This window comes from Martes martes (assembly GCF_963455335.1).
Source record: "Martes martes genome assembly, chromosome: 14".
Lineage (NCBI taxonomy): Eukaryota > Metazoa > Chordata > Mammalia > Carnivora > Mustelidae > Martes > Martes martes.
Window position 1 is genome coordinate 16,159,327 of NC_137902.1, and position 22,568 is coordinate 16,181,894.

The window sequence follows — 22,568 nt, forward strand, 5'->3', positions numbered from 1 at the left end:
ATAACGAGGAAGTCAGGAGAGGGAAGCATTACCCTGGCACTTGAGGGTTCTTCAGATGACACTGTAGGTGTTGTCTGTTAATTTTTTAGTATAAATTAAAATGAAGAACAACAAAACCCCTAACAAAATGCATCGTATATACTCATGGGGTAAGTGAGGATAGAAGTGGGCTCTATTCATTTCTTGGGGAACAAGTGAGATTTCATCCTGAGATAGATTTTATATTCTCCAAACTAAGTTTCTTTTTTCTTTGTATTTTTAAGTAAGTTTTGCCATCTTCCCCCTCCCACCTCCTTTCTTTCTTTCCTTTCCTCTCCCTTTTTCCCTTTTTCTTTCCCTTCCTCTCCCTCTCCTTTTTCCTGGAGAAGGGGGTTAAACTTCATAGCCACTTCTGTTCATAGAACCTTCTGTTGGTCTCTAAAACATCTACATCATTAACCTTTCTCAAAAGACTGTCTCCTGGTCTTTAGAATATTCTATTGCCAAAAAGAAAAAAAAAAAAAAGAGGATATTCAGTCTTCACTTTCCTTAGCAGAGATTCATTTCTTCATGCTAAAGCTCAGTAGGGAGTCAAAACTTTATAATCCTCACTTTGGTTTCTTTGCTGTACGATCATGAAATATAATGCTTGGTTAAAAATAAACAGATAAAGACTTAAACTTATACTGGAGAATGCAGAATTAATCCCAGGATGGAATTTCTCTGTCCTTTCTTTAGAAATCAATTTTATGAAAAATAGCCTGTCCATTTGGATGTCACAGATTTGGTGGGGGGTCAAACTTTTTCACATCTGCCTTTCCCTGTGACCTGCCCACCCCCAGATTCTGGAAAAATGGTCTAGATAATTATGTAAGAGAAAAAAAAATGTTGGCTTAAAAAGCTGTTTTCATACATTTTTTGGGTAAGCATACAAGCCCTTTCCATTCTAAACGGCCACTGAAGGAATCTGCACACACTGATCGTCATCTATAGGCTGTGATTTTCTACTGGAAAACAAAAACAAGCTGTGGAAGCCACTTACCTCTTTTCCAGGCGGGCAACTCATTATTCAAGGAGTTCGTTTTTTCCCCTGCGTTTCTGTGCAAAGTTGCAATTGATTTACCTGGCTCTATCGCCTTTTTTTTTTTTTTTTTTTTTTAAGATACACAATCCCACATATTACTTCTTAAGTCAAGTGCAGCAGATGGGATCTTGAAAACATCTATAAGTAGTCTAGAATACCTTGAATCCGGCTGTGAAAATTTAGGGCAAGTCTGCAGCTCTCAGTAGGTGCATGCCTTATTTGGTCTAGAGGCATTTTGCTATGTTACTGAGTCATGAAAAGCTATTAAAAGAGCTCTATGGGAAACCCAGCCTATATTTTGAACAAAACAAACTGTCTCTTCCATTATCACTGACCCCTTACAGACACACGGTACATAACCTTGATTGTGCTTCATTGGTATTTATTGCACATGGACCAATCCCTCACACAGTAGTTAGTCGCACCAAAGTATAAATACTTGGTAAAACACACAGAGAAAATACCATTTACACACGAGTGCTAAACTTTACCAGCAGATTCACGTGGGCACTTGGACATAAAAAAATAATAGAAATCCTTAAGATAATTATATTTGTAATATGGATACAGTTACAGTACCATGATAAAAGAGTATAAAAATGTATTTTTCCAATAAATCATTAGCTCAATAACATACCGGACAACAGAAGTCGAGTTCGAATTTTATTTTTGTTTTGTAAGATCTGCCCCCTGCCCCAGTTAAAAAATATTCAATTTCTTTTTGTGCAAGTAATATCTTGTGTGGACTTTACAATTCCTAACACTGTGCAAAAATGGTATTTGGAACCACTCCTTGTTTTGTGTTTTGTTTTTTTACCCATGTGTGCAGTAATCTGAACTGTTTCCTCTTGGGTTTTTTGTTTTTTTTTTTCTTCTTCTGTCCTGTCTTCAATGGACAGGGTCACATGTCACAGAGGCTCAGCGCCTGGTCCTCTCAACTAATATTGATACATAAATAAGCTGTTTAATATAAACAAGACTTTCTATCTTGCTGTGCAATGTGCACAGTGTGAGGTAGAAACCCCTCAGCCCGACCACCGAGGCGCGTTGGGGACAGCAGGTTTGCCCTACAAAAAGAAAGCAAGGTGAGGCTTGTTCCAAGAATAGCTTAAAATTTCTTGAAACGTGATTTTTGCATCCAGCCTTTCCCTGTGCTTTAAGGACAGGGAAAATCATTACTCAGGAAGTCAAATGAAATTTCTCTGGAAAGCAAAGGGAACATGTCCTGACAACTGTCATTCCCCCTTCTCTCTCCCGTGGACCGCTCCTGTTCCCTGCAACGGGGACGGAGGCCAAGTTGATAGCCTTTTATGCTTCTCCCTTCCACTACCCAGTACTCAAAGCAAGTGTCAAAAACCACCTGGAGGAAAAAAAAAAAAAAAGGACACCCCAAAAAACTGAAGATGCATCACACGCACACACCAAAGAAGGCCGAAGCACACACACACAAAAAGAACCCAAGACAAATCCGCAAGCCACTCTCCCAGCCCTCCCCAAACTTTCCTTTCTGCGCAACGGTCCGTGGCTTTTGTGTTTGCCTTGGATGAATCAGACGAGGTTTGCGGGCTTCGAGTTCACCTGCTATGGGTCTTGAGTAAACACAGATCGCTTCCCGCCCCCCTCCCCGCCCCCCGGGAAGCCATCAGGGGCGCCTGGGCGTTCTTGCTCCCGGGGCGCGGGGGGCCGCCAGCGGGCGCCGGGCGCTACACCTTGGATTCCGAGGCGCCCGCGGGGCGGCCCGGCTCGTCCAGGCTCGAGTCACTGTCCGCCGCCGCCCCGCCGTTGCAGCCGGCCCAGGGCTCCAGCAGGCGCGCGGGCGGCGCGGCCCCGACGTCGTCGTCGTCGTCGTCGTCCGAGGCGGCCCCGGGCGACGGCGGCGACCGGACCCGCGGCAGGCAGCCCGAGGCGCGCGGCCGGTCTCCGGCGGCCGCGTGGCTCCCGCGGGCGGCGCGGCGCGCGCAGCACAGCAGGCGCTGGAAGGCCTTGCGGAAGTCGGGGCTGCGGCAGTAGATGATGGGGTTGAAGGCCGAGTTGGCGTAGCCCAGCCAGTTGAAGAAGACGAAGAGGCGGTCGGGCACCAGGTCGCGGTGGAAGGCCTTGACCACGTTGGCCAGGAAGAAGGGCAGCCAGCAGAGCGTGAACACGCCCATGATGATGCCCAGCGTCTTGAGCGCCTTCTGCTCGCGCAGGGCCACGAGGCGCGACGGCCGCCGCTTGCTGACGCGCCCGTTGGCCAGCGGGGTGGTGGCGGCGGCGGCGGGGCGCGGGGAGCCTGGCGCGGGCGCGGGCGAGGGCGGCCGCGCCGGGCCGCTGAGGAAGCGGCGCTCGCAGCTGTCGATCTTCTTCACCTGCTTCTGGGCCTCGCGAAACACCCGCAGGTACACGAAGGCCATGATGCACAGGGGCACGTAGAAGGAGACGACGGACGAGGCGATGGCGTAGGCCCGGTTGGTGACGAAATCGCAGCACTTGGGGTCGTTGTAGCAGCGGCGCGCCTCGTCGCCCTCGGCCCGCCACCAGTGCATGAGAATGGGCAGGAAGGACACCAGGGCCGAGATGGCCCACACGGTGCACACGAGGGCCCGCGCCCGCGCGCGGGTCAGCAGGCTCTGGTAGCGGAAAGGCGACGTGATGGCGAGGTAGCGGTCCAGGGCGATGACACACAGGGTCTCGATGCTGGCCGTCACGCACAGCACGTCCACCGAGGTCCAGAGCTCGCAGAAGAAGGAGCCGTACTCCCAGCGGCCCCGCATGACGATGGTGGCCCCGAACGGCACCACCAGCAGCCCCATGACGAGGTCGGCGCTGGCCAGGGACATGATGAAGAGGTTGGTGAGCGTCTGCAGCCGCGGCGTCTTGGCGATGGCCACGATCACCAGCACGTTGCCCGCCACGATCAGCAGCACGATGAGCGCCATCAGCAGGCCTATGCCCGCCGTCCACTGCTGCGACAGTAGCGCGGGGCCCTCGCTGGTCGGGGTCAGTGGCGAGGCGGACGGCGACGCGGGCACCAGGAGCCGCGCCGCCGTGGCCGCGCCGTCGGGGAACGGCGCAGCCGACGACAGGTTGCAGGGCTCGGAGGCGCCCAGGGCGAGCGCCCCCGCGCCCATGCCGAGCTGCGGAGGCCGGGGGCGGGGGGTGTGGCGGGGTTGGGCCGTGGTGGGGGAACACCCCAGGGGCCCGGGGCGGCGGGGCGCGCGGAGGGAGGTCGCGGCCAGGTCAGGGCAGCCGCTGCGCGGGGCCGAAGGCATGGGCGCCGGGCCCCTTCCCCGCCCGAGCCGTGCGCTGTCGCCGCCGCCGCCGCCGCCGCTGCTGTTGGAGCCGCTGCCGCTGCTGGAACAGCCGCCGGGACCTCAGCATGGTTCTGAGCGCGCTGAGCCCGCGGCCCCGGCACCCAGCACCCACCCCACCCCGCTCCCACTCCCCCGAGCCAACCCCCGAGACCTCGCGTCAGGCTCCTGCAGCCAATCCGGGCAAAGGCACGCCCCTATCTAGTTCCCCCCACACCCCCTCCCAATCCCAACTCCCCACACCCCCGCCCCCCTCCCACCGGCGGTTCAGCTGCTCGGGGGAGTCCGGGGCAGATCGCCGCACGAGCGCCGCCCCCGCGCCCGCCGGTTCTTGCAGGCGCGCCCCTTACAGCGCCCGCGGGTTTCAGGGCCCTGTGTCCCCTACCCCGCTACTGCGCCCGGCTGCCACCCGCGTCCCCGCAGCCCCCTGTGGCCCCCGCTCTCTCCCGCAGTCCGCTCCCTCCCGCGCCCTTTTTGCCTCCCGCGCTGGGCTCCCTCCTGGGCCCCCCCCGCCTCAGTCCCCTCTACCTCCTGTGCCAGGTTCCCTGCGGAGCAGAGCGCGCGCTCCCCTTAGCGGGGAGGGGACCTCGGCGCTCTCCCCGCGCCCGGAGCGGCTTGGACAGTCTGTCCGCCGGGGTTGGAGGAGTTTGGCGGCGAGGTTGTTTCTCGGATCTCACAGCCTTGCAGAGTGTGTGTAAAACCCTTCCCCCGTCAAGAGGGGACCCAGCCAGCCTGCGCCCTGCCAGCTCGGGGGATCGGAGGCGGGTGTTAGTGCTTAGAGGAAACTTTCCAGCAGAGCGCCCTGCGCCTTGCCGGAGCGAGCCCCTCAGCTGTCACAGAACGCTCTCTGGGCGCTCTCGCAAGGAGCTTCTGTTGTTCCGGTGCAGTAGACGCAGAAAGGAAGCGAAGGTTTGTGCATCTGACAGCTAACGCTGAGGACCAGGTGGAAAATCACACACTCCTCAGCCCCGGCTAATGAATATGTGAGTATGATGCAACAGCGCGTGTGGATAGTCTAAAGAGAGGCTTAAGGAAACACACATGTTAACGTAGAGCAAATGACACCGCCAAGAACAAAGAACACATTTAATTACGTCCCAGACTTTTCACATTCAGTTACAGCACCTGTATTCTGTGTTTTTTTACTCACATGATTTTATATTTTGAGCTGGGTCAATACAAACAAAAAGGTACTGTTAGTTTTGATTGACGTAATGAGCTGACATTTCAGAGTCCTGGGGCTGCTCGGTTGCTTTCTCCTTTTGCCCAAGTTCCCAGATTCGGAAAACTCTAGGGTTAGTTTTGGAGGGATGAGAGGAGAAAATATGTAAATACTCAAGAGGGTGACTATCCTATAGCATTTCGAGTTCCATCAGTGGTTTTTGAGTTGGCGAATGAATCCGTGTGAAATTGGCGAGTTGTTAGCCCGGCTGTGGGCGGATTCTATGTAGGGAACAGCCACCTTGGCAGCAGCGGGACTGCAAGCCCCCTCTCTAATCGGGCCATGGTGACGTCCTCAGCTCAGCCTTGAAAATGAAAAGCCTTTAATGGAATCCTGGAGAAATAAACAGCCTCTAATTACCCATGTAAGGGTGCACGAAAACGTTATACACCGCTCACATGCCTTTCTCGCATCGGAATAAAAAGAATAGGGTCTGGGGGGAGCATCGACACCTGGACCAAACCCATATTCTTACCTAGCGGAGAGAGACTGAGTGTCACAGCTACCCAAGTCAAGAGCTAAAAGCAAGGCTTATTCAGTTTATAAAGCTGAGCAGTGTTAATCACCTTCCCTTACTGAAATCCAAACATAAATTTGCTTCAGGCCCAAACTGAATGATCAATCAGTGTTACAAGGCCGGTGGGAGTTGGTGTGGGTGATTTGTTTATTCACCCCTGCGCCAAGACTTCTCAGCCTAGTTCTGCCCAACTTGGGGGAGGCTGAGAAGGGGGAGCAAGGAGAGGAGGGGGCGGCTAGAAAGAGGGGGAGGAACAGGGACTGCACCCCGAGTTTAGCGTAAGCTCCCAAGAGGCTCCGTTACCTGTCACTGCAAACTTGTCTCCCCTTCAGGCTTCCTTCTGTTGCCGCCCTCAAGAGGCAGACTCAAAATAGCCAAGGGGCTGGAAAGAGTTGAATTTGACACAGCCCAGGAAAGGGGTTCCGAGTGCTGGGCCATGGAGTGAGGTGTAGGGAATGTGGGGAGGAGGCTTTCTATCCTGCTCCATCTTTCTGTCAAGAGGTGTTACTGGAAGAGTGTGTGCCAAGCCTGAGTGCCCATCATGGGCCAAGGGATTGCATTTCTGTGAGCGATAAAACCAGAATGTGGTTGCAGAGGTTCGGTGCAGAGGCCGGGATGCCAATAACATTACCACAAGTATACATGTCTGTGTATCTGTGGGCATTATGTATAGATACACGCATTTGTATACATAGGTATGTGTATAAACGTACCGTGCACCAGGGCATGGGATTAGAATTGTCACAAAACTCTCCTGAAACTTTTTTCCCCTGCTCAATCAGAGGTACATCAAACTCCCCCAAATTGCTGGTAATAAATACCTTAAATCACAAATATTCCAAATCAGAAGGTTATTTTATCAGGAGTTCCAACACAGGGCTGCAGGTATAAAGGGGACGCAGGCATTCTTGGAGCTTTCTTTCACATGTGTTTATGGAAAAGTGTGGAATAGCCCATGTTCCACTCGAGTTAGCTTTCTTTTAAAATAAAATGTTTTCAGATCTCCTTTAAATCCTACATGTCATGACACTTTTGGGGGGGACACTTTTGAGATACCCTTTTTGGTCCGTAGATGAGAATATAGATTAAGAAAAGGGTCACCATATCCACTCATACAGGTGTTACATGTTGCAGGTTCAAAATTAGTAAGTCCGCCATTTCCCCAGTTCCTTCCTGGAAACTGTCAAAATGAATCAGTTCTTTGGAACCCACAGATTTGACAGTACTTTATGAAACAACAGAAAGCTCCAACAACAAATGCTAATAAGCACATGGAGAGGGAGGGGCTTCTTCCTCCATAGTTCCCACCCCCACCTCCCTTTTCCATCCCACCACCATACTTCCTTGTTGGCACTTGCCATGGTTTCTCTTGGATCTCCCAGCCTCCAAATCTCCCAGCTCCATTTAACCTGGCACCCCATCGTCAAATTAATATTTCTAAAACGCTGCTTTGAAGCAAGATGCTTTTGTGTTGAGAAACCTTCACTCCTCAACCTGGCATTCAAGGTCCAGTTCCAAATGGCCTTCCCAGCACTGTCTTGTTGTGGAACTGTCCTTGTCACCCTAACTTGCAGTTCTGTGTTCTTTTTCCTTTTTTGGATCGATACTCTTCCTTTTTATTTATTTATTTATTTATTTTGGTCTGTTCTCTTTCCTATTGGGTTCGTTCCACTTAGAATCCCCTCCTCCATTTCTGTTTCAGTGGAGTCAGCCTTCAAGATTTGGTTGATAAGTTTTTTATTTTACGATTATCCCTGCCCACTGTTTCTGGAAATGATCTCTCCATCCTCTGCCTACAGTAGTTACTTTGCTAATTGCATTTCACAAGGTAATTAACAATATGTGCCTTTGACACCTCTAATATTTTTACTTAATTTTTTAAAAAAGATTTTATTTATTTGCAGATAGAGATCACAAGCAGGCAGAGAGGCAGGCAGAGAGAGAGAGGGAGAAGCAGGCTCCCCACCAAGCAGAGAGCCCGATGTGGGGCTCGATCCCAGGACCCTGGGATCATGACCTGAGCTGAAAGCAGAGGCTTTAACCCACCGAGCCACCCAGGCGCCCCTTGTTACTTAATTTTTATATGTTTTTCTTTTTTGTTCTCAGATGAGAGCCAGGATCCTGTACATTTTTGTATCTCCCCTGTTTATTAATATTTATTTAACTTTAGCTTACCTTTATTAGTATTTACTTAACATAAAGTTTTGAGTCATATGTATTTCCTAATTTGTTAAAATCTCATTATTTACCAGTATGAGAAACAATTGTTTTTGGGAGTTACAATCTTCCCTCATGCTTAGAATTCATAGTAATATTTCATATTCCTGTAGTCCAGTCCATTTTTTCATGTGAGTACTTCAAAATACTTTGTAAATACAGGGTAGGCTTGTGAGATAAATTTATATCATACCTACTCAGTAATGAATAAAGTCGGACATAGGTAATAGGTTTTCCAAATGGGTCACACAAGTCCACATTGATAAAAAGCACGACCTAATCTTCATAAATATTTAAGGTGAATGACCTTTTCCCTTAGCCTTCATTTGTGATTCTACATATCCAGGCTTTTCTGCTCTGGGTGAATAGCTAGCTGATGACTTGAATCTTGTTTCAAGTTCTAGATTGAATGCACATTCTCTAGAGCAGTGATTAATAGTGATTATGACCACCTATGGTTGCAAGCCGTGAGCTTGGCCAACACATTTCCACTCTTGAGTTGATTTTGCTAGAAAATGAGATAAAAATAATAATGAATAGCCTAACCAGACAACTCCTGGAATGTGGGCCAAAGGAATTGGGGGGGATTTCCAAATAAAGCCCCAAGAAGTGTATCAAATCAGTAAGTTAGCAAAATTTGCCTTGAGGCTGGTCATGAGTGGCGGGGTTTGTTAATGAGAGCTCAAGTGGCTGCTTCAGAGGAAAGACACACAGCTCTTCCCATAAGGCAATGCTACTGCTGAAACTGTCACTCAGGGTAATTAACCAGAGCACAGCCTGCACCCGTGGCTGGCGCTTAAGGTCACATACCGGTTTTGCAGCCACAATTTGCACAGGGACAAGCAACTCCATCCACTGTGATAAGAATGAGGACAGTGTGTAATCATGGCAAAGCCTGGACTATTTGGAAAATTCAGAAGCTTTCCTCTCTCCCACTTCCTCCCTTTTTGCCATCTCCTCCTTTTCCTGGTGTGTCTCATGACTGCATTGAACAATGCTAGAGCCAGTAACAATATTTTTCAAAATCTGGATGTATTGGAAAGCATTCAGACCTGGGAGGCAGAAGATCCAGGTTTGTGTCCTGGCTTTGTCACTTTTCGGTTTGACCTTCCGCAGTGGGTTCATCTGTAAAACGGACAGACCGTTCGTCCCCTCGCGTGATTGTGCGTGGATTAAATGAGTGAGTGAATGTGAAGCGTTCTTTTTTTTTTTTTTAGTATATGTGCTGCCGAAGCGAGCACGAACGTGAAGGGTTCTTGAAGTTACATCCAGCACCATATATTTGCAACAAGTTCAGTCTTACCCAATCCTCATGACCTTTCAAAGCATGAAAGGGGTCAGAATTTGCTCATATGAGAAGTCCATTCACTTAAATCAGCTTCTCTTTTATCAGCTGAACTCTTCTCTCACACCCGATATTAATATGACTCAGAGGCTGGATAACAGTGGACTATTTTTAAATGCTTTTTACCTTTGGCATATCATCTTTTTAAAAAAGTTTCCCCCCTTTTTTGGTGTCCTTCCTTAGTATGAGTCCTATTCTTTTTTATTTTTAAGTATTTGTTTATTTGAGTCTCTGAAATAAATTCCTTTAAAGTATTTCAGCTGTGAAATATTAGCTGTAAAGGATTTTTTTCCCCTCAAGTCAACTACTTAGGACCATGACTAGTAACTTAGGGGAAAAAAAAAAAGGAAGGCAATGCAATATAAAACTAGAGCCAACTCTCAAAAATGTTGTTCTTATTCAGCTATATAATGAATAAAAATGGATCTCTGGCCAGCTGATAGCTTACCTTTAGGTGCTCGTGGCAGTAGGAGTCTCATGGCTACACATGAATAGCATTTATTTAGCTTCAGTGGACCCAAGTCCAGAGCTTGTGGTGACAGCAAGCTGTGCTAGTGATTGAAGAGTCTAGGCTTTATTCTAGCAGAGTTTTACCATCTTCCAGATAAAACAATTATGTCGTCACCAGCTGAGGAGTTTGTAACAACAAGAATCCCTGCATGCCCTTGTTTTAAGTTTCTGAAGGGTAGGAATGATGCCTTTTAAACATTTTAGCTACTGGGGGCACCTGGATGGCTCAGTGGGTTAAGCCTCTGCCTTAGGCTCAGATCATGATCCCAGGGTCCTGGGATCGAGCCCCGCATCGGGCTCTCTGCTCAGCAGGGAGCCTGTCTCCTCCTCTCTCTCTGCCTGCTTCTCCACCTACTTGTGATCTCTGTCTGTCAAATAAACATTTTAGCTCCCATTTATGCCGGCCATGTAGCTGATACTTCATAAATCCCCGTGGAATAGAGAAAGCACTTTAAAAGCTTATGTGTAGTAGATTGTCCCAGATATAAGAAGACATTGTGTTTTCCGTTCATCCGTGGAACATGACATCTGGGTCATCCAACTGAATGGAATTGCCAAAGGGAACCAGTGGAAGAAGCTAGTTGTCAGCTCTGCCTCCCTCCAGGTGATAGACCAAATCATTTACATTTCTTTCTTTTTCACTCGTTACTTTGAGACCCCAAACGAGGATCTTCTTTCGCACTTCCACTTCTTGTGGAAGCTAGTGTATAGCTTTGTTGTATAGTATATAGTTTTGTTGTACAGTGTATAGTTTATATACACTATTGTAGAGTGTATAGTTTGTATAGTTTTTCTAGTTAACTTACTCATTCTTATGTACTGTATAGAAGCCCACCCAGACCCACTCAACATAGAGAGGCATGGCAGGTCCCTTGACTTGCAAGGGCTGAGGCTGAAGACGCCAGTAAGACAGTATTGCTGCTACTTGGGTTTTGACAACCAGTACGGCCAGTCTTCTTGCTTTGAAAATAAATATCAACCCTTGGACGTGACATTTATTTTCCACAGTGTCTCAGCTTTGCAGCTCCTTGAATAAAACCTGCTAAAGACCTTTATCTCATGACAGATTTCTGTCTCCAGAGCATTATCCCCTAATTAAATGCTGAGGGGGCAATGACCTTCTTAACAGGCCTCTTTGAAATAGAATTTACTTTTTACACTGGTGGAGAAATGATGGGATTTTTTTTTCCTCCCCATTTTAATATGGAGAAACTGAAGCATAAAGAGACGTGCTTAAGTTTTCAAGAAAAGGAAAAGGGAGTTCTTGACTTTCCTGCCTCCTGAGCTAATCTTCAATTACCAGAACCTGCATCCTTCACAGATTTTGGCTCACCCCTGATGACTTGTCAGCGTAATTCAATTGCATGATATATTTGGGATCTGGAGCGGGTCGTGGAGTAATTTTTTGAATACAAAGCCCTGAACAAGGGAAGAGATTCTATCATGCAATGTTTATTTGTGTTGTCCAATTGGCTTAAGCATAAGAGATTTACAAGAATAATCATATTTAGCCACACAAATGAAATTCTCATTGTTGGTGCATTTCAGTTCGAATTTCCAAAAGTGCCACATGAATGCTAGCTCTGAAGACAAAAAGAACACCAAAGAAAAGCCAAACAATTAAGCAATTTTTTTTTTTGTTTTGTTTGCTTTTTAATCTCTAACTGGAAAAAGATTTCACAGAAGACTCTTACTGAGAATGAAAGGCTCAAAAGTTGTGACAGCCTTGGGGATTTTATTTAAGAGTCTAAATAAAGCTGCTTGGGAGTTTGGAACAGAAAAATGAAAAGCCAAGCTCTACTTGCTTTGCCATTCTACGTCCTAATACCTTTTCCAAACCAGGTAGTCATAGACACACTGAGCTGCGAGGCTCTCTGAAATGCTGGGGAGAGGCACTAATATGGTATTGGCATAGTTCTGAAAACATTTTTTTTCTTACTCTGAAAATGTCTGACTCCGACTTGTCACCATTTCCATCCTACTCCCTACCTTTCCTCTCTCCTGCTGCCAGTTACTCTGCAGCATGCATGTTTCACCCCCCCCATGACTAATTAATAGAGGCTATATGCCTTTTCATAGCTCTCTCGCGGATAACAATATGGTCTCGGCTTATAAAAATCCCACACACATATATTCATGTGTATGGTTTTCATAAGTCCTCATCTGGGAGGTGCCTCAGAATACAAACAATTTCTTAAGCAAGTTAAAAGCCCATGATTAGTCTTGCAAAAAATAATAATCAGTATTTTATAGAATAGCCAGTCTTGATGGCAGATTTTGAAAATATTTCTGGCCTATGCAGTTTTGTTTTAGATGCTTTTTTATTACATCATTTCAAAATATGGCATTTAAGCAAGATTACACTCATTTTCATGATTAGTTTTGACATTTACCTCTCTCTATACCATAATGATTAAGAATGCAGGCTCTGGAGTTAGACCACCTGGGTTAAAATCCAGGTTCTAGCACTCAGTAGCTGGGTGACTCAGAACAAGTTGTTGAACACCTCAGGTCCCTGTTTCGTCATCTGTTAAATGGGATTAATAATATCCCACCTACTTGGGCGCTGAGGTGTCAGTGAGATAGGGCACAGATGCATTTGTCATAGCGCTTTGCTTATCGTACATACCTAATAACCTCAACGTTTTCTTTTCTCCCCCTGGCACCACCAGCATCACTACAGATCATGGCATAAAGCAGAAAAATCTTCATTCTGTGCGAAACCAAGGGTGGCAAAGAAGGCAGCTTCCAATCAGTGGAAATTGAATAACTGAGTAAATGTGTTCTTTTTTAAAAGCGAGAGGATGTAGTAAAGAATCTAATTTGGTCAGTACTCTTTTGGTTTCAAAGACAAGTTTATTCCTTTGTGGTCATTTAATCTGATTATCGTTCCGCTTGGGGAATTAGAATTTCCTAAACTAATTTTGCATCATGGAAAGGTCATTCCAGAGAGTTCCACCCTATGGTATAACCATATTCCAAGTGTAGAAACAACAATGACAAAAGAAAGCCTCACTGGGCTCTTGATAGAGGAGCCTGTTTCCCCAGATATAATTGATCCAAGCTGCTGCTTTTTATGGGGTAAATTCTTAAGACCTCAAGGAGGCCAGAAGCTTCTCTTGTGACCCATTTTGTGTCCATTTAGCACAGTCCTTCAATTCCCTTGAGTACAAGGGGTCTCACCACCTGGTCCCCTGAGAACGGAGGGTAAAGAAGTAGGCAACAAAAGAAGTTTTTCCAAGTCTCTGAGGTTCGACCCCTAGGAGACTCTTAGACCCTAACTTAGAACTATTAATTTTATTTCAGAAACAGTTTCAATGCCTAATTTTCCTTGTTTCTGATCTTTCAAAGCAGACGAGAAGAAACATATTGGAGCGAAGGAGTAAGGCCGGTGCAGGGGGCAAAGAGGACATTCGGGAACTTTCTGTTAGAACACAGGGAAATGAGGGGTGCTGTGGACTGCAGAGACAGTGTTCTGTACCCACATCCACTGATGACCCCACATCATTAAGTAAAGTTTATGGGGGCGCCTGGGTGGCTCAGTTGGTTAAGCTGCTGGCTTTGGCTAAAGTCATAATCTCAGGGTCCTGGGATCGAGCCCCACATCAGGCTCCTTGCTGAGTGGGAGACTGCTTCTCCCCTGCCTGCCATTCCCCTTGCTTGTGCTTGCTCTCTCTCTGTCAAATAAATAAATAAAAATATTTTTTAAAAAAAGGTTTAGATGGTGTTTTTTAGTCATCCTCAGTGAAAGAGTGTGCATTGTAGAAATATCTTTATTAAGAGATAGTAGTATGAAAATTTCCGAACTTCGTATTTTCCAGAACACTTCTGTTACCTAGAAAATGAATCTATGTGGACTATTTCATTCTCCAGTGATGCTGGAACCATGAGGCATGAATTAGACTGCTAGAAGTCTAAAATCGAAGTGCCAGTCAGTTTCTTCTGAGGGCTGTGAGGAGAAGATCTGTCCCAGGTCTCTCCCTTTGGCTGGTAGTTGCCATCTTTCCTCTATGCCTATCTGTGTCCAAATTTCTCCTTCCGATAAGTACACCTGTCCTATTAATCAGACCCACCTTAACGACCTCACTTTATCTTCATTACCTCTGTAAAGATCACATTTGGAGATCCAAATAGGGTCACATTCTGAGGGGTTGGGAGTGCTGGGGAGACACATTCAACCCAGAGCAAGATGTTACTTGTATGTAAGAAAGTTTGATGCCTTATGCACAATCTCTAGTCACCTGTGTTCCAGAATGTTCTATTATGTCTTCTAGGACAGAGGGCATCAGAATGACTTCTCATAGTTCACACTAGAGATGGCTCCTGATTAAGTGGCATCCAGACCCCGGTCAGAACAGTGACCTTTGTTGTAGGATTACAGCTGGCCACAGAGTCACGAGTGCCCCCAGCTAAATGTGGACAGATCAAGTTCCTGGGTGTGCCGAGTAAGTAGCCTGGGTCTTCACGTGGAGGGGGAGGGATACATGCGAGGCACATCCCTGTTCACTGTGTGCTCCAGGTAGGGTTAAAGGCCCTGCTCTTTTATGGTTTGCATTGCATACCAAGAAACTCAACTATTGTCTTGCAAGTGAAATAGGAAAATTCGGGGATATGTTAATAATTCCCATTTCAGGGGGGAAAACCGGCCAATCCATTCAGCTGGTTGTGCGGACCACTTTTCAGCGGGTTGCTTTGACATTGTGTGGACACACAAACAGTTGTTCTCCACAGCTGCAACAGGGGTGTTATTTTTCCTGAACCAGAATTAGGGTAACAGACAGCAAATAACTGGGTAGGAGAGACACAACAAACCTTTATGACTGAGGAACAAAGCTGGCCTTTGAGGCAAGATAAACTCAGGTCCTCACTCAGAATCCATTGACTACCAGGATTTTTATGACCTTGAAGTAATGATTTTGATTGAGAGGGTGATTCAGATCCTAAATGATTGGCAAGCAGGTGTTTGACTAAGAAATAACTCCCTTCGGTATATCAGCTTAGATTTATTATGGAAACTGAAGCTCATGAATGTTCTAATTTTATCTACCCTTAAGTGGTATAGCTAATCGTCCTTTGTGGACGCTGATGACGGAGCTGATAATATTTTAACCTGTGCGTGGCCGTGGACCAAATGAACCTGGCTTTACGCCCACAACACAAAACCCAAAAAAGCCCCACCTGATTAAGGTTCAAGAACTCAAGCTGAGCATTCGTCTTGCCATTTGATGTTCAGAAATGGCTCACAGCTGGCCTGGGCGCATCTGCGATAGGAGCTGAGTCTGGAACCCGACGCCTGAGTCTAACAATCTGAGGATCTTTCTAACATAGTGTGGCATTCTGTGTTGCAGGGAAGCCAACTCCTCCTTACAGATGAATCTGTTACGTGTGCGCTATGTAAACAGCATGAATTTAGATGTGTACGAAACAGTATTTTTTAAAATGTCACATCCGAGTGTTTGTAATGACGAGGTTAGTTCAGTAGAAGCATCTTGTGTAAGATGGCACTTAAAGAAAAGCTCGAATCTGTGCATCTGAGTATTATTCAGTCATCTGTTTGGGCAACTATATTTTTAACTGGATTTATGATGAACAAATAGTCTTTCTGAACTCCCAAGCTGTGTTTCCATACTTCAGTTTGGTTTATTTTCCTCTCAATTTCCTTCAGAACCCATTACAGAGAACTTTCTTTGGAAATTTCGTAAAGTTAGCAGCATCCGTCAGAAAGCACCAAACCAAACAACCAAAATTAAAAACTGAGAATAGAATCATAGGGCATATGCGTTCTTTTCCGAAGCAATGTAACAGAAACAGATCTATGTCGCATTCTCTTTCTCTTTCTTTTTCCTGTTTCTTTTTCTCTTTATTGAAAACATCATCTGTGGCCATGCAGAACGTCTGCCGACACTTCTGAGTGCCAAAGAGTCTTTGTATTTTTGTTGATGGAAGTATCATTATTGTCATAGTATTAATGATAATATACAGCTGTAAAAACCCACTTGCCATGGGATGTAGGATAGTAAGTCTGTATGAAAGACCTGGACGTTGTCTTCAAGAAGTTTCCCTTTAGAGAGTTTCCCACCCATCCCTCCATCCCTCCATCCCTCCCTTCCTTCCTTCCTTCCTTCCAACTTTATTGAGGAATAATTGACAAATACATGTATATATATTCAAAGTATATGATGTGATGATTTGATATACATATAGGTTGTGGAATGATCACCAAGATCAAAATAGTGCATCTATCACCTTGAATAGTTTGTATAGGTAAGTCTTTCCTATTTTGCAGTGTCAACGTTCCTGTTCTCTGTTTCTAAGAAATTTTGTTGTCATTTTGTTTTGCTTCAGATTCCACAGTATTTGACTTTCTCTCTCTAGCTAGTTTCACTGAGCATGATGCCTTCCAGATTTGTGTTGTCACAAACAGCAGGATTTCCTTCTTTTTCACGGCTGAATAATATTCCATTATAGCTATCTACCACATTTTCTTTATCTCTCCATCTGTCAAAGGACATTTAAGTTGTTTCTGTGTCTTGGCTATTGTGAGAAATGTTGCAATGACCATGAGAGTATAGGTATCTCTTTGAGATCCTGATTTCAATTCTTTTGGATATGTACCCACAAGTGGGATTGCTGCACTACATGGTAGTTCTATTTTTAATGTTGTGAGGAACCTCCATGCTTTTTTCCATAATGGCTCCACCAATTTCTATTCCTACCAACATTACACCAGGGTTCCCTTTTCTCCTGTCCTCACCAACATTTGTCATCGCTTGTCTTTTTTATCAGAGCCAACCTAGCAGGTGTGAGGGGATATCTCTTTGTGGTTCTGATTTTCATTTCCCTGATGATGAGTGACAGATGTCACTAGGGACTGGTCAGAGCCAGTGACTAAATTCCAGACACTATTCTAAGGGTGTCCTTTGCGATGTGTCATTTACTTCTGGTAATGGCCTTGTCTGGTATTATGTTTGCGTCATAGGGAGGAAACTGAGGCTCAGAGAAATTGGGTGATTTGCCCAAAGTTTCACAGCTGTAAATGGCTGAGGGGGACTTCCAGCCCAGCTGTGGGACTCCAAGGCCAGAGCTCTTGACCACTCTAAAATAAAGCCTCATTTTATTTTTCTCCTGTTTTGAAACACCTTCGTTTTTTGGAAACTAAAATCCAAATTCAATTGCTGTAAGAAAATCTTAAGTGAATACTATGCATAATACCATGTGAATGTTTTCTGTGTTTAGCTTTTATAAAAACTTTATTATTTGTAAGGATGTTTTCCATGAATGCATAGGGCCAGTTCCCCACGATTTACCAAATTCTGCCTGTTCAGCATTTCCTCTCTTCCACTGTTACCATGTCAGGTCTGCCTCTCAACTTCCTACATAGTCAACAGTCATGCCCTTTCAACACTTTTAGAATTGTCTTCCGATTTCTGTGACCAACAGGGAGAAAATGACCATTAACTGGGGGCAGCACCACTGGGAACAGCATTGGTGAGAGTTGAACTTGTTCCCCAGGGGCCCAGACAGCAAGCCCGCCTTTCACATGTAGAGCTTTTCTAGCATGAATTGGCTAATCCTGTATCCCCTCAATTCCACAAGACATAAGCCAGGCTCTCCAAAAGTTTCTCTTAATGCCTCCTGCTTGGTTTGAGGGTGGTGGGAAAGAGCCAGTCCTCTGCAAAGAGCCTAGGAGCAACACTCAAGCCTCTGGTTAAGACGGTCATGATGGGCTGGGCCCCTGTGCAGTGTTTTAGGTCACCCCCTGCAGGGTCTTCATGGATGGTTTGCCCCTCTCTTTAGAATGCATGGGTGCCTGACAGACTTTGTTCTCAGCCCACACTGAGCATCAGAAGAGTCCTCTGTTGACATCCTGTCACGCATAGTTTGGGGAGTTTTTGGCACACAGCTGTAATCAGAATGATGGCGGAGGCAGTGAGAGAAAGGGAGGGATGCCTTAGAAGGACATTTGGTGACATGAGGCTGCCAAAGACGGGGAGCTAACATTCAGTGGCACAACGGGGATAAGTAACCCACATACCTGGAGAAAAACATCCCGGATGCTGAGATGAGACCTTGGAGATGTGAGAAGACCTATAGGAGAATTCTGTTGAGGAAGCAAAGAGAACAGAGCTTCAAGAGAAGGCATGGTATAAAGGACTGGCTCCTAGAGACTCAAAGAGCTCCTAAAAATCAAGAATGAGCAGACTAGGGGCACCTGTGTGGCTCAGTGGGTTAAGCCTCTGCCTTTGGCTCAGGTCATGATCCCAGGGTCCTGGGATCGAGCCCCGCATCGGGCTCTCTGCTCAGCGGGGAGCCTGTTTCCCCCTCTCTCTCTGCCTACTTGTGATCTCTGTCTGTCACATAAATAAATAAAATCTTTAAAAAAATAAATAAAAGTTGGAAAAAATAAAGAATGAGCAGACTAACAGCTTAACAGAAAATGGACAATCAGATAGCCCTCAACAAAAGAGAGGTGGCCCCCAACATCTGCAGAGATACTCAGCCTCACTCCCAATAAGGGGGTCCCAGGTGAAAACTGCCCTGGGATCCATTTCCCACATTGGAGATGGGCAGACATTTTGACAAGACACCATGTTGTCAATAAGGGGATAAGAACACTCTGATGCAGTGCTGATCAGAGTGCAGGATGGTTCCATCTCAGAGCAGGTGGCCGTGGCAGCACCCCCCTGAACCACACACCGAGTCCGTCTTTGACACAGAGGGCCACCTGACTGTCCCAGAAACACAGTTCTGTTCTGGCTTCTAGGACAGCTGCTTCTCCAGTTTTCCTCCTGTGTCCCGGTTTGTACCTCTGAACATTCTTTGCTGACTATTCCTCTTCTGCCTGCCCTCTCAGTGCAGGAATGCTTGGGGCTCATTCCAGAGCTTTCTTCTCTATCTCCACTCTCTCCTTAGGTCATCTCATCCAATCCCATTGCCTAGTTGTTCTTTTTTTTTTTTTTTTTTTGGCATTGTGAAATATCCATTTATATAAACTTCACCATTTTAAAGTGTACCATTTAGTGGCACTTAATACATTCACATTCTTGTGCAACTGCTACTTCCATGTGGTCCCAAAGCATCCCCCATCACCCGAAAGAAAACTCTGTACCCATTTAGCATTCACTCCCCATTCCCTCCTTTCTCAGCCCCTGGGTACTACTAATCTGCTTTCTGTTTCTGGATTTGCTTATTCTAGATGTTCCGTATAAAAGGAAGTATTCCCCTAGCACAGTACTTTCAAGGTTCATCAACAGTCAGGGCTTCCTTCTCCTTCATGGCTGAATAGTATTTCATTGTGAGGTTATTCTGCATTTCATTTATCCCTTCAACTGTTGATGGCCACTTGGGTTGTTTCTACATTTGGCTGTTTTCAATAGTGTTGCTGTGAATATTTGTGTACAAGTTTATTTTCAATTCTTTGGGGTCTATACTAAGGAGCGGAATTGCTGGATCATATGGTAATTCTGTGTTTAATCCAACTATTTGTTTGTTTGTTTTTTTAACATCCATAGACTGACGACTTGCCAGATTCCTCACAACTGTCTACCTCAAATCTTGCCTGGCATACAGACGTCTCACAGCTGACTTATCCAACACTGAAGCTGTTATTCTCTGCTCCCTCCAGACTCCTCCTCCAGCCTTCCCAGCTGCCATGATGTAGGGACTCCAGTGGAGGCCCTAGGGCTCACCCTCACTTTTCCCTTTTCTAGCTCTCCCCACATCCAGTCCATTGGCAAGTGCCATGGATCCTGTATTTGCCATCTTGTCACCCTTTCCCTGCGGCTCCGTTGGTCTAAGCCAGCAACTTTCACTCCTGGCCCTAGAGTTTATTCTCTGTTCTGTGGCTGAGAATCGCTTTTAAAAAGATATATGTGATCTTGGGGTGCCTGGGTGGCTCAGTGGGTTGGGACTCTGCCTTTGGCTCAGGTCATGATCTCAGGGTCCTTGGACCGAGCCCCGCATCACGCTCTCTGCTCGGCGGGGAGCCTGCTTCCCTCTCTGTGCCTGCCTCTCTGCCTACTTGTGATCTCTCTCTCTCTGTGTCAAATAAATAAAATCTTAAAAAAAAAAAAAAAGGTATATATGATCTTTAAAAAAACCAAAAAACAAAAAACCCTAAAAAGATCACTTAGCCCTCCAGCTTCAAGCTCCCCAGTGGTTTCCCACTGCATTTAGAATTCAACCCAGACTTCTCCGTGCTGGCCTGTGGTAACCAGTTTGCTGCCTCCCCCTTCCTTCCTTCTCCCTTGCTGTTTTATCACACTGGCCGTTCTGTCTGTTGAATTGGGACCTGCCACAGAGACTCTGAGCTTGCCCCCTCTGTCAGAAACTGCATGCCAGTTCCTCATCACTTGTGAAGCTTCAACTCCAGTGCTACCTCCTTAGGGAGGCCTTATCTCACCGCCCCTCCCCCAGACTCCACTAATCTTGATCTTATTATGCAGATGTCTGTTTTTTTCATTGATCTGTCATTGACATTTCACATCATTATCTGAAATTACCTTATTTATAGTTATGTGTTTATTTTCATTATTGGTGTTTGTTCCCTCCCCCCCATCCTTTCCAACCCCCTTTCCCCAATATCAGCAGCATGCAGACAGGAATTTTGTCAGTATTCATGGATGACTCTTCAGACTCTTGTACACTGCCTGGCATCTACGAAACAACAGAGAAAGCGTTTGTTGGACGCTGTTGAAGGAGAAAGGTTCACATCTCGCTGGCCCTGAGCAGATCTTCTTGATTCCACTACCACTTCTCATTTCCCTCCTCCTCCTCCTCCTCCTCCTCCTCCTCCTCCACGTGCTTCCAGGAGGAGTAGATCATACCTAATGTATTTATTTAGTCATTACTCTTTCCCTCTGTGACCCTAAACAATCCAGCTTTCCCCACCACTACCATCCAAAAGCACTTCCTCAAAGATCTCCACAGAAGTCAAAACCAGTTGCCCTGTGCACTATGCCCTTTCTGTAGCACTGGGCACTATTACCCCTGTTCACACCCATGGTTCTCCCTTTGACATATTGTACTCTCTTGGCATGACTCCTGCCCAGGGGCATTGCAACCTGGGAGTACATCCTAGATGTATTCAGGAAAGTATTGAAGTTCCAGCCATCATACCTGGGGAGCAGCCTCGCTCTTAGCCAGGTAGTCCAGAACAATTTCGATAGGTCAGTGGCATGAATTCCCCACGAAGAGTGCAAAGGGGAGCTGCTCAAAGCACCAAATCCCCTGGTCTCATTCAGGTGGTGATTCGGCAGTGGTGTGTCGTGCTGGGTACCTGGCAGACATGGAAGGTACCCTCGGTCAAATGGCCCTGCTGAACCACCTGCTATTTGTAGTTGACCTTGGCCTGTCCATTGGTCTTCTGTCTGCAAACTAAGATCATTTTCTTGTGCCTGTGGAATCTTGTGATATATTCCACTGGGTCAAAGGTATATCTGCCACAATTGGACACGTGGTGTTCTTAATCACAGTCCTTGTCTTGCCCCACTCAATTCCCACTTGATGTGACGGATGTGGAGGTTGGGAGTGCCCACCTGTCTCATCTACTGGCTACATGGCCTTGGACAAGTTACTGCAGACCTTAAATCCTCTAGCTCCACATCTGAAAACTGAGCAGAGCCACTATGACCTCAGAGGTACCTTGACTCTGACATGAGGATGCCCTGAACATTCAGCCATCAATAGTTCCCCATTGCCCTCCTCCATAGGTCTGCCATTCAGGCTCCCACGCTATGATCCTTGGTGGCTTCTCAGATTCTGCCTTCTCTAGCTTGCTACGTCCTGGGATTTTGTCCTGACTTTCCACTGCTTATGGAGACCATTTTCCCCTTGGGCTTTTCTTTGAGTTTCCATATTAAAAAAAAACAAAAACAAAAACAAAAACCAGAAACATGTATTAATTTTATAATTGGGGAAAAAAATCTCACCATTAATATTGCTTTGAATTACCCATCCTTATTTCAAAAGCCATGTGTCCATAAACCCTTTCTGGATTACCCCATCTTCTGTGGGTGCTCAGACCTTTGAATCCACTGGAATCATTCTTTTTAAATCCATCCTTTTTAAACCTCTCTGGAAACTCACAGAACTTAAAGTATACAAAGTCGAGTACGTATGGGGGTATAATACAAACATACAACCAATTGTTAGAGAACTCAAAATGTAAACCCAGGGGGCAGATCTTCACTTTTCACTCACTGGGTATTTTGACTGCAGTGACCGGTGACTGTCCAGCTGCTCTGCCCATGATTTCAATAAATATTTGTTTAATTGAATTGTTAACCAATGCATGTAAGAACAAGCAGGACCTACATGCCTTGTCTCTTATAAATAGAATAAAAATAACCCGTGTAATTCATCAGATTAGCTGATAAAAGGTTTTGTTCTTTTGTCTGGAGAGC

General features: G+C 46.1%; 1 protein-coding gene and 1 long non-coding RNA gene across 2 annotated transcripts; one reads left to right on the plus strand and one right to left on the minus strand.

Annotated features, from left to right (window-relative positions):
• Positions 1-1,713: 1,713 nt before the first annotated feature.
• ADRB1 (adrenoceptor beta 1) lies at positions 1,714-4,406 on the minus strand. Its single transcript, XM_080823549.1, has one exon. It carries the CDS (start codon positions 4,312-4,314, stop codon positions 2,767-2,769), a length of 1,548 nt encoding a protein of 515 aa, XP_080679675.1. The 5' UTR covers positions 4,315-4,406; the 3' UTR covers positions 1,714-2,766.
• Positions 4,407-4,631: 225 nt separating this feature from the next.
• On the plus strand, positions 4,632-22,017 carry LOC308355297. The gene is made up of 3 exons (XR_013967949.1): positions 4,632-5,336; positions 14,439-14,609; positions 19,677-22,017. It is a non-coding gene; the product is annotated as an uncharacterized lncRNA (long non-coding RNA).
• The last annotated feature ends 551 nt before the right edge of the window (positions 22,018-22,568 follow it).

Coding starts and splice junctions, on each gene's coding strand:
- ADRB1 (XM_080823549.1), bottom strand. CDS start 4,314: ATGCCTTCGGCCCCGCGCAGCGGCTGCCCTGACCTGGCCGCGACCTCC.